Source organism: Opisthocomus hoazin, chromosome 11 (assembly GCF_030867145.1).
Source record: "Opisthocomus hoazin isolate bOpiHoa1 chromosome 11, bOpiHoa1.hap1, whole genome shotgun sequence".
Taxonomy (NCBI): domain Eukaryota; kingdom Metazoa; phylum Chordata; class Aves; order Opisthocomiformes; family Opisthocomidae; genus Opisthocomus; species Opisthocomus hoazin.
The window spans coordinates 20364610-20376762 of record NC_134424.1 but is presented as its reverse complement, the minus strand read 5'-3'; the positions used below and the strand labels follow the sequence as shown (position 1 = coordinate 20376762).

Here is a 12153-nt window from a genome sequence, read left to right as displayed (position 1 = left end):
AGCACACATTCTGCTAAACCTCTCCCTGCAATTCACCTGGTAATTCTATCATCTGCAGGACTCATCGTTGCCATTTCTCCACTGGGTTAGGTCAGTTGGATTATCCTTAACCTATACAGTCACATTGTCTTTTGGAATTCCAACAGTCATCCTGAATACATTGCCAAAATACCCAAACTTTACTTAGCTTGGCACCAGGAGTCCATGACAGCTGTCAAACTATGCTGCCAAGAAAAAGATAACAGCAGACGCCCAGCCCCTAAATTAAAGCTTGAAGAAGAGGTTTAGAGCTAAACAGAGTTAGGATAGTTTTCCCATTTGCAATTGACAGTGTGAAGAATGTAGAGATATAATGTAATTTCCTAAACCAAGCAAGGAGCGTAGTAGTATATCTTCAGAATTGCTTTGAAGTTGATAGGGAGCAGTAAGATTTCAGGGCTCTGTAAAAGCAGTACTGTTGCACTTTATTTTGAAAAACCCTACTTATCATGAAGAAGAAAAAAGTAGGTCAATTAATTCCCTCACTTTGATAATCAATAGATTTCACACCACTGCAATTACTTTGCCCATTGTTTATCTGAATTTGGCACATCGCAAAACAGTTCTAGTGATGTACACACCAATACATGTTTACAGTAATTGAAGCCTTCTTAACATTTCAAGTTCATAAAGCACATGCAATGTACATAGGCTAACTTACCACACAGACTCCATGAACTCAGGATAAAGAGTTTTATAGTCATTTTCGAAGTCAATCCAGCGTCCTAATCTGGTAACATTGAACTGTTAAGAAACAAACACACAGATTGAAAGATATCTTAACATTAAAGATCATGACACATTTCCAATATTTATTCTGTATAACAGCTTGATGTAAGTGTGGTGTTTGTGCCCTATCAATGAAACACGTCTATGAAACATTTCAGCCAGACAAGACTTCAAAACAGTGTATTTAAACACACAAAAATAAGAAAGAATCAAACCATGAACATAACTGTTTAGAACTAAGCTCACAGAACAGGCAAACGTGTTCAACACTGCTGGAACAGAAATGGTGGTTCATTGGGATCATTCAAGGTTCAGCCAAGGTTCAAACGCCTAAAAATTGCTTTTGATTACAGCGGTCTTCTTTCTATTTTTAAAACTACTCATTGCAGAGACAGTCAAAATCCAGAACACATAGCCTATCAGTTTTCAGGTATATGAAAACATGATGTAATTCGAAGACAAAGAAATGCTGAAAGAAACTGATATGTCACAAGAAGTTATCAAAACTATTTCAGAGCCAACTGCCTTCTTTGACTTCCCAAAGCTATGATATGGTTGCCAAAGACCACAGGACTGACAGGTGTTAGTCCCTGTCTCAGGACAGATTATGGTCATGTCCACTGGCACAGAACATGAAAACTAATGAGCAATAAGCTAGCTATGGGATTCACTTGGCCAAGGGGTACTCTCTTGCTAATTCCACAGCTATCGGAACCCCTCGCTCTGCAAATAACCCAGCCCAGAGACACCTGTCCTGATACTGAACCCCAAACTAGTGGAGTGAAACCAAGCAAACGAATCCTCTCACCTCTAAATATTCACAGAACACCTGAGCTCCTGAAATGTATCAGGTTTGATTCTGCCCTTTAAGCCACTCGGACATTCCACTATTAAGAACCAAAGCCTGGGACTGAGTAATACAAGTATATTCAATTACCATCCAAAAGACTAAGTATTTGGACTAATCAGCACTGCAAAAATATCAGTTGCTGAAGACAACCACAAGTTAAAAGGAAACAACTACGGAAAAGAAAAAATGAACCAGAATGAATCCTTCTATTCTTATTTGTAAAAGCAACAAAGAATAATTGATGATTTTTTTAAACACAAAATTTCAGAGTATAGATGAATGATTGTATATTTGAAAAAAGAAATCCTGTGCTGCTCATCCAGCCACTCATTTAGATTTAGGCCACAGCTATTCTAACAAAGGCAGCTGTAGTTTCTTCAGATACTGGCCATAACTTCAAAACACTCCCAAGGGCAACAGGCAAGTGATACTCAAATAAGAAACTGCCATTTCAATCAAAGGGAATATAGCAGGACTAGAGAACATACAGAGGGGTGCAATGAGGCAGAACAGCTTCTGCATGAGGAAAAACTAAAGAATTAGGACTATTCTGCCTAGAAAAACAAACAACTGATGGTGAAGATAATGGTTTAGTGGAAACCATGATTTTATAGAAGAACTACAGTTTTCCAAACTATGTACAAATAAACAGTGGAATGCCTTGATACTGACTGTTTAGATGCCATCAGTATAACCAGACTCAAAATCTTGTTCTTTTTGTTCCCCGTTCAGGATCACCAGTGAGAAACACAGTAGCTGAAGACATGAGATTCATGCACGTAATCAAACAAGATAGAAGGATGAAGTTCACCCCAGCTGATAAACTTCTGCACACATGCAATTAGAAACATACAGCAGGATATGCACCGATTCTTTACTTACCTCCCATTCCTTCGAGTATCTCATCACAATTCCTCTGCACTGGTTGTTGTACTCTGCAATCCCCATCTTCGCCACGTCCTCCGGCCCTTTAATGCCCAAAGTCTTGTCAATCTCATACTCCTGGGAGCATTGAAAACAATCAGACAAAAAACCCACGCTGTTACCAAAAGCTGTCAGGATTTCTGTGGATAGTTTATTTATGTTCTCTGCATTCTAATGAGGCTAAAAGGCCTCCTTTATCCTTTCAAGATTTCATGAGTACTGCACCTAACTAAGCAGATATTTCAAAGCATAACCCTGGTGTGACTGTTTCTTTACTATCTTTAGAAAAAAGAAAAAAAATATTTTTTGAAACATGTACTGAATAAATACATGTTTATAGTAATTAAAAGAGTGCCTGGAGAAGGGCAGGTGACCAGTAGAAAGCACCCGAAATCACCACACATGCAACAGCCAGAGCAACACACCAGACAAAACGTCCATTTCCCTTTTAGCAACAAAGCCATGTGTAACAGCAATAGAAACATGACTGATGAGCAGGTAACAGCACAGAAAGAGGAACCAACAGACACATCTGTAGGCAGTTCTAGTACACATACCACAGGTAAGCCATGGCAATCCCAGCCAAATCTTCTGTCAACATGAAAACCACTCTGATGAGCAAATCTGGTTACTACGTCCTTAATGGTTCCTGCAAGAATATGGCCATAGTGTGGAAGCCCAGTAGCAAACGGAGGCCCATCATAGAAGTTAAACCTACAACACAAGATAACATTTTTTATTAAATCAAAAACTAAGCATCAAATCTTCAAATAGGGTAAGTATATCTGTATGCTTATGCTTCTTATGTCTCGCTAGGACAACATCAATTTCTTCCTCTTCTATTATCAGCCAGGACAGGTATCACCTTGGCAGTGGGACTAAAGGGAACACTTCAGCTCATCCAGTTCCTGCTGATTGCTGGTTCCACCAAGATTACTGCTGAAAATACCAGCATGCTGCTCCACAGCTGGCAGATATAGGAAAGTGTTGTCCTTACTTACCTGCAGATTTCTTTTATACACCCACCAACCAGGAAATTACAGGTTTATTAGTACTGTTTGTACACTGTTGATTCTTCACAAAGTTAAATACAAACGGTAACTGACATGACAGCAGCCTTAGCCAAGACCACTATCTGCAAAGGGAGCAGCTGTTAATAGAAGCGAGAGGGAAGGGGGGGGCGGTGAGGAAAAGGTAATTACAGCTAAGCCAATCTTGCATTGTCATACACAGTTGCTACAGCTTTTAGCAGATTCTTACCTAGGTCTATTCTTTGATTGCTTGAGGCATTCCTGGAAACAATTGAGATTTTTCCAGAGCTCCAGTATCTTCTCTTCTTCATTTGGAAAAGTTATGTTTTCTGGAACTTGTTGAACCATTCTTTCCCAGCAACGACCAAGCAAAGAAAAGAAAAGACATATTGAACAGAAGTGAGAAAAAAATGACTTCACAAATAGAATTTATTGTCTTACAATTACAGATCACCAAGCCACATATCAGTTTTTCAAAGAGCTCGATTCAGTGTAGGCATGGAGGCAAGCACTATATTCTAAAAAAAGCCTAGTAATTTTGACAGACTAGCACCAAAGTTTTGTAGCAAGAAAAGGATTCTCCAATCACTCAACTACAGTCATCCATAGTTTATTATGCTTTTATTTTTGTTTCCTATAAAAAGCAGTCTAAGGGCAAATTATTTTTTGGTTACAAGTTTGGCGTTTGGAGGTTTTTTGTTGTTGTTTCTTGGGTTTGGTTGTTTTTGGTTTTGTTTTTTTTTTTTTTAGGAAAAGTGTCCAAGGTCAAACTGACCTTTCAGCACCAGTTTGTGAACTACTGAGACTTACTTTCCGTGCAGGAACTAAAACTAGTGAAAAGGAGACTCCTTTTCACTGTACATCTGTTCCTACCATTTAAAGGTTTAAACCAGCATTTTTCCATCTAGCTAGGCCACCGTTCTCAGATGCTCCTAACAGCAGCTAGACTTCAGATAGCATAGTTGAAACACATTGCAATGAAAGATGAACATGCGGAGAAGAAACTGAAAAAACAGATGAGGTAAAAGCTCACAGACCTCAACCATGCATCTTGAAAAGCTCAAACTTCCAGAATACTGGCAAAACTACTAGTCTCTTTCTAGGCTCTTCCCCCTGCCGTCAGTTTTACAAGGATGTCAGAACTAATCTACCAGGGGCTACTTCTTGCTGGTCATTCGTGAAAGTCTTTTTTTTTTTTTTTTTTTTTTTTTTTTTTTTATCTGGTGGGTTTTGGCCACAAGAGCCCAAGGTCATTCTTCAGTTCTGGGTAAGCCAACAAAAGTCACAACAAGCAAAATTATGTACGAGCTTTCTTCACAACACAGGGAAGAGAACTCTCAGCACCATTAGAAACACACAATAGAGCTGCCTAGTGTTCCAGACCTGTTAAAAGATTTAAACAGGTCACATTTCAACAAAACGCTACAGCAAACACTAAGCAAAAATGTCCTTGCTCCACAGAGCTTAAGACAGGAGTTCCGTAACAGAAGAAAACTGGTTATGAAGGTTATAATAAAAGACTGCAGAGAAGAAACAGGCTCTCCCACCTCTAACTTCAGTGCTGCTGCTCCTTAGCAACTTACACCAGAAGGAGCTGAGCACTACACGTTAGCCTTGAGTTTCACTTCACATTATAGAGTTACAAGTAACGGCACAAGGACTGAGTCTTCCGATTTACTCAGGTTTGTCAAATAGCAACCACAAGCAGCAACAAAGGCAAACGCATGAAGACAATACTTCAAGTTACAGTTGACACACTGCTTGGTAGCGTTAAAGTTCCAAAACATTTACTTAGATGAAACCAGAACACCACAGAAATTGCTAGCTCAGTGCTTGAACCCATATGAAAAAATGTGCCCCAACCTGAAACCTGCAAAAAAATTCCACCATTCATACTTTTTGTATTAATGACAGATCACTACCCCCACTAAAACCCAAATAATCAAAAAAGACAAGAAATTCATTGGGAAACCCAAAACCTGGTACACAGGTGACAGAGCAGCTGGAGGGGAAATCACGAGCTGATAAGGAACACACGGACACAGCCTGGATGTATTCTCAAAAAGGTAGTAACCAGACTGAGCACACTAAGTTACAGTAGACACAGCTTGTACATGAGTTTTCATCACCACATCTCAAAGCACTAATTAGGCCCTGCCATTTCTCAGTAATTTGATCACAGGCCCAAGATCACAGTGCCAGAGACAACTGAGGTGACAAAAGAATTCAGCCTTAAAGCTATTCCCTACAAGCCGGTTGACTTGAGGACTAAGGATCTGTACATTTTACTTAGATCAAGCTCTGCCTTCACAGTAACTGCAAAGGTTTTGGCAACTGACCCAGCTGTCAAGTCCCTATAATCTAGCAAATTAAACATATGTTTAAGGTTTGGTCTGTAACTGTGACCGGGCTATGGAAGCTGCTCACGTATTGCAGACTCCATGCATAAATCACAGTATCACTTTTGGCCCATTTCTACGAACTGAAGCACTGGATTGCACAAATCAGTGTCCAGTAACCACAGGGCACAAATTCATACACACTCTTATCAATATTACAAGAGAAGTCTATTATGTCAGAATTATGAAAAAAAATTACTGATGAGAATTAGTATGCAACAGCCACTGCAGGTCAGTTCTTTCAAGTTACAGAACAGAATTTTAAACAGATTGACTTAAAAGACAAATGACATTTAAAAAAATCTATCTATGGCTCAACCTCAGCTGAGCAAAAAGCAAAGGCTTCTGTGTTCAGGAAAAGCATAATCAGTTTACAGAACATATGAATAATTCCGTATACCTACAGGAAAAAAAATTCCTTATTATAAGCTATCTAGGTATTTCAAATCAGAAAAAAATCAAGGACAACTCATTACTTTGAATACAGACTGAGTGAAAACATCACAAATGATGTTACAGAAATTATCACACAAATGCATCCAATAAAACAACACTTGAGGACAACACTCCAGATTTACACACATATCAGTAAACACATGGGGGTTATCGTTTTCTTGTTTCTCTGTTAATTTTCTACTGACAAAAAGTTTTAAAGTTTAAGACAGTGCACCACTAGGGAACTTCTTTGTTTTAAGTACACTCACTTTTCTTAAAGATAATAACATTCAATAGGAAAGGCGTCAAAGTTTGTAGATTGTACTACAGCAGTCTCAAACTTATGCTGGGCTTCTTATCTAGAAGAAGGAAAAATAAACAAGCATTAAAACCATAAAAGCAAGTTAGAACATGATTTTTTACATATTAAGTTAAAAAACCAATATTTAATTTTTCAACAAAACTTCAATAAAAATGTCACTATGAATGAAGTGAAACAGTATTTCAGAAATGCGTTGGACTTAACATACATCACATACAGATACATGATTAAAACAAAGTGGATTTCAAGATATTACTCATGTTGTTGTCTGAGAAACTGGTAAGATAAAAGAACCAGTATGAACTAAAAGCACACAAAAGGTCTCCTAACTTCAAGGGGTTTATGATCAGTCTCTTTCCCTTGTTGCAGTCACCTTCTCCCACAAACTATTCTGTGCAAGAGACCCACGCACAAACTTCCCTCCACAGACCAGGAGGAGCCTCCTTTCTCCATCCAGATGCCTTCCCCAAAGTTAAACCATGTGCTGTTTTACACACACACAGAACCAGGCTCCTCACTTCTGCCCTTTTAGGTACTGAGCTTTGAGGCAAGGCAATTTCTGGGGTAACAATATTCTAAACTGCTCATCTGACAATCAAAAGCATCCGTTTCTAGAACGGATGGAAATAACCAAGTTTAAAATAAAAGGAAGGATGGATGGGAACAGAATGCTAAGATACAGAACAAATGTTGTTTCTGAAAATCCTGTGCTAATGCCTTATACAGGGAATAAAACTGCAACACTAACCAAAGACCTGAGAATGGGTGAGAAAAACCCAAACCAGTCGTCCACTCCTGTCTTTAAGACCTATTTTTTAAGTGAATAGTCTCGTCCTACTCTAACTAGCACTTTATATAAACAACCAAATAGTTGGAAATGCAAGAATAAACTTAGTACAAACTAAAAAATTAAGCAATCTGTTTTCTTCTCCAAAAGGACATAAAGCTGCCACCCTCACCGCCAGTCTCCCTAACACCACAATTTGTAAGTGTAATTACTTCAGGAAAGAATTAAACCCATGGTTTTCTTCACAAAATTTTCAGGTTTGATAGTAAAATTGAAAAGTTATATTTACACTTTACTCATGGCAGACTGGTAATGGCCTGATTGTTCCACTGTTCTATTTGATGGGTCTTGAAATGAGGAGTTAGACTTTTCTTACTGAAACACATGCCCCAAAGTGATCAGGACAGAAAGCTAAACCAGGAAGCCAGGAAGTGACAGTTTCCAATTCCTAAACAGGTAAATGAAGTCTACTCAAACTCAGCCTGATACTTGAGGATGGCTTAGGGAAAGCATATCAAGATTAATTCACCTTAACGGATCACTCAAGATGAAACACTACCTGAGACGGACTACAGTCCATCTGTCCCCCAGCAAGGACTGTTTCTTTTTATGCTGAAGAGACATTGAAAACATTGCTAAAACAGTGAGCAGGCTCATAAATTAGTACCATGTTTAGACACAAATATACTTCATGCTACACAAGAACTGCTTTATCCCATATCTTATGATGTCTTCAGCACATTTTTTATTGTCTTCATAACAGCTTGATTAAAAGTGTAAAATTTGTCATCCTGCAAAAAAACTCTAGGGCACTTTGAAATAGCTTTTAACTACGTATTTAAAAAAAAAAAAAATCAGAAAATACTGTCAGTTGAGCTAGCAAACGCTGCTGTTACTTGCCAACTAAATTCTGCCACTACCTGACAGCCGCTTCCTAAGCACGTCACCAACAAACCGAACATGTGTGCTTTCTTCAGTTTCCAGAAGGCTCCCGGGGGGGCAGGGGAGCCAACATTTGCTGAAGGTAGAAATATCAAATCCATCACAACTACAATAACCAAAAGCATGCCTTCCTCAAAAACTTTCCCCTCTATTAGAGGGATGCTGAAACCGAATGGTTATGACATATTACCCACTGCAAGGCACCTCAGGTTCTTTGTTCAGCCGATTCCTAAAATTTAGCCTTGATGGGTATTAAACTCCACAATAGGGGAACTGGTCAACCTTTAGGAAGTACCTATTTTAAAGGAGTCACTAAATTCCAGAAAAATCAAAGAACCTGTCTAGCACCCAGGGAAGCCTCAGAGTAAACTACCTCACCGGTGACCATAACGCTACACACAGAGCACACATTAGGCCCAACGCCCGGCCGCAGAGCTAGACGCCAACACCCCACAGCTCCGGGCGGCACGGGGCGAGGCACCCGCCAGCGCCGGAGCGGGGCAGGCAGCCGGCGGGACCCGGGACCCGCGCCCCGCCCCCCCCGCAAGCCGCCGGCTTCCTCCGACACCCCGCAAGCCGCCGTCCGGCCCCGACGCCCGCACGCAGCGGCCCCCAAAACCCCGTGAGGCCCCTCAGCCGCCCCCCGCCTCACCCCCTCGGCCGGCGGCAGGGTGCGAAGAAGTAGGGAGAGCTGCCCCGGGTGTGGGGTGGGGTCGGGCCGCACCGCCGCTCACCTCAGCGCCACCCGTCCAGCAATGATGCAACCGCGCCCGGCAAAGCATGACAGGAACCACCGGTGGGCACGCCCGCCAGCGGCGGCCACTCAGCGCGCGGCACGCTCACGGCGCAGTAAGGCGGCCTCCCATTGGGCACGCCGCTCTCCTGGGAACTCCAAGCTCGCGGCGGCGCGAGGCAGACCGGGAAAGCCTTCTCGCCCTCCCAGCCCGGCGCGTTCTCAGTGGGCGGGGCTTCCGCGGGGGGCCGTGGCTTCCCGGGGAGGGGCGGGGCCTACCCACCATGAGGGCGAGGGGGCACCGCCCGCCCGGGCACCTCGCCGGCACTGAAGGAGTTCTCTTAAACGGCGGCGAGGTACCGATCTCATAACTGTAAATACAACAGAAGGCCCCTCTGCTGCCGCTGCCCTCCAGCTAGAAGAAAAAATAAACTTCTACATGAGTTCCCACGTGTCAAAGGAAACTCGGGCATTTGAAGAAATACTGTTAGTAGCACTGCAGCCTTGTGAAACTGCAGAACGTTTCCCTCTGCATGCAGAAACCTGTGGAAAGGCTGGGCGGTGAAAAATGGATCAGAACCCAGTGAAACGATGACAGGAAACCATCTTCCTAGGCTGCTGTGCACCTGTGCGCCAGAACCCCCAACCCAGACCGATGGGGAACGCAGCTCAGCTTGGGAGCGGGCCGAACACTCAGCTGCCTCCACGGGGTGATGCTCAATGGCTCTTCAAACGTGCGCACCAATCCCAATGCAGGCCGTCAGGAAAAGCTAGCATTTGATTTTGATTTTCAGGACTAGGTGCGGGATGAGCTGACTGGTCTGTACCAGCCAGTGTCTCAGCTCACAGATGAGGAAACAGAATTCTCACCTGCGCAGAGCAGCACAAGACTGTTTTCTACCCAGAATTTCGTGCGTCGCTCTGGAACAGCTACAAGGGGAACTCAGTCTGCATCCAGCTCAGAGAAAGCACAGAAGCTGTGAACCGAGGCCAGACTAAGCAGGGCTGACCCACAGGATGGGAAGAGACTGGGCGCGTGTGCTTGCCAGGAGAGAGTCTCCAGGATAAATGCGATGCAGAGATCCCTGCCTGCGTGTATCCGGGATGTTCAGGATCTGGGAGGGAAGTCTGAAGTGGCAGAAATCTGTTTAACCCACATTCCTTTCTAATGCATCCAAAACACATTGAAAAAGCCTGTGACAACTCAGAACTACAAAGAGCAGGACTTGGATTCTACCACCTGATGCAGCATTCCTTCAACTGAGCGTTTTGTTTTGTCATGGTTTTGAGTTTGTTTTTTTTAAAAAGAAAATCTAGTAAGTGTGATTCAAGATTGAAGACAGGTAGGTAAGAGAGGAATAAAATGCAGAGAAGAATAACTAATTCAGAGATTTTGCTCATCTTCCCATTATGGACCTTTTCTGTACCCAGAAAGCTTTCTTCACTATGCAGACAGATGGATGTTACTTTCAGGAAGCCTTTCATTTAATTTAATGGTGGTTTCTGTTAATTTAGTTTGAACTTTTTTCCCCCAAGTAGTGTAAGCTTACTTGAAAAAAATCCCCAACAGGTTCAGACCACTTCAAGAGCTATTTCCTTACAAACATACACTTCTACCAGCTCTGAAAGCACTGCAGCCTCCCCCTGCTTTCGCATTCCTCGGATCAGAGGTTGCATTTTTTAGACAACTGTAACTTGGTTTTGCTCTGATGCCAACTCCTTCAATTTTAGCTTTAGTTTGTAAAACATATACCTGGAAAGGCCAGCTCACTTTAAAACAGAATACCGTATTATTTCTGAATGGAATTTAAAACAAACACCGCTTAAAAATACATACTCTGAAGCAATGGAATACAGGCAAACATTGACAATTCGTTGTTGACAATGTTGACTGCAGTTACCACACATCCAAACTTCCACCTTGTTCCCCTGTGTCTATTTTGTACTTCCCTGCCTTTCACTAGTGAATAATAATAAACAGTTACCTGCATGGAAGTCTACTGTCCTTATTCATGCACGGCCTTGAACTGATGTAGGCCACAACATTGAGCTTGTTTTTCATGAACAGATGGGCTATAAAGAAGGGGTGAATCTGGAAGGCACTGTCATACTTGGTAGTCCAGCACTTAGACACAGAGCCAAAAAAAACAGGTTTGGAAACTGGGGGAAATTTAGGAACTCGTAGCAGAGGGAATCAAGGCCGAGCACAGTAACGGGGACGCTCCCCAAACTGCAGGAACCTCTCTGCTCCCATCTCTCACAAAACGCTGCCCAGAACGCACTGCTTCACCTGCAAAGGCTCAAAGGAAGAAACGAAACCTCAGGCACCTCAGGAGGGGACTCCCCTCCAGCTCGACGCCAGCTCAAACCTCGTCACCCCCCGCCTCCCCTCCCTGGGCCTCACCGCGACGGCTGCCGTGGGCTGGGGACCGGGCCTCGCCGCCCCGCCGCCGGCCAAGCGATGCCCCGGCCGCCGGAGCGGGCGGACTGGAGAGCAGCCCCACCGGGGGAGCGTGAGGCGGCGGAGGCCTCCTCTCCCCGCGCGCTGAGGGGGGGAAGGCGCGATCCCCCCTCGCTCAGACACGGCCACCATTTTGTGGCTTAGGAGCGGGACGATCCTCCGCGCCTCACGGGCGGCTTAAGCAATTTGCGTACTGCCGCGGCAACGGAGGGGAGGATAACAGCGCTCACGCGGGGAAGTGAGCGCAAGAGGCGTTCGTGGATAGGGAATAAACAAAATAACGCATCGGAGCGCTGAGCCAAACCAAAGCGCGCCGAACGGAGGGGGGGAAGATCCCGGGATTAACCCGGGAGACACAAGCGCGCGGCCCGGCGCGGTTCGTCGTGGCGCGGAGCGCCCGCGCTCACCGGCACGAAGGACGAGGTTTGGCGAGGAAATGCTTGCTCGGCAGCAGCTCTGCTTCCCACCCTACCCTGCTCCCCCTCGGCGCGGCGGCAGTTG

General features: G+C 43.6%; 1 protein-coding gene and 1 non-coding gene across 4 annotated transcripts in view; both read right to left on the bottom strand.

Annotated features, from left to right (window-relative positions):
- The window catches only part of IARS1 (isoleucyl-tRNA synthetase 1), a 129349-nt gene extending 117599 nt beyond the window's left edge, over positions 1–11750 (bottom strand). The window contains exons 1-6 of one of the 3 annotated variants that reach the window (XM_075433086.1): positions 11596–11750; positions 6677–6766; positions 3803–3922; positions 3100–3256; positions 2501–2620; positions 701–783 (exon numbers count right to left, since the gene is read on the bottom strand). In XM_075433086.1, the coding sequence (XP_075289201.1) occupies positions 701–783; positions 2501–2620; positions 3100–3256; positions 3803–3921 (479 nt within the window). In that variant the 5' untranslated portion in view covers position 3922; positions 6677–6766; positions 11596–11750. Of the gene's footprint in view, positions 1–700; positions 784–2500; positions 2621–3099; positions 3257–3802; positions 3923–6676; positions 6767–9110; positions 9168–9192; positions 9268–11595 lie in introns of those variants that run through there. The other 2 variants (XM_075433085.1, XM_075433088.1) reach the window with 2 other exon arrangements.
- Positions 5965–6100, bottom strand: LOC142362773 (small nucleolar RNA SNORA84). Its single transcript, XR_012765285.1, has one exon. It is a non-coding gene; the product is annotated as a small nucleolar RNA SNORA84 (small nucleolar RNA).
- Positions 11751–12153: the final 403 nt, after the last annotated feature.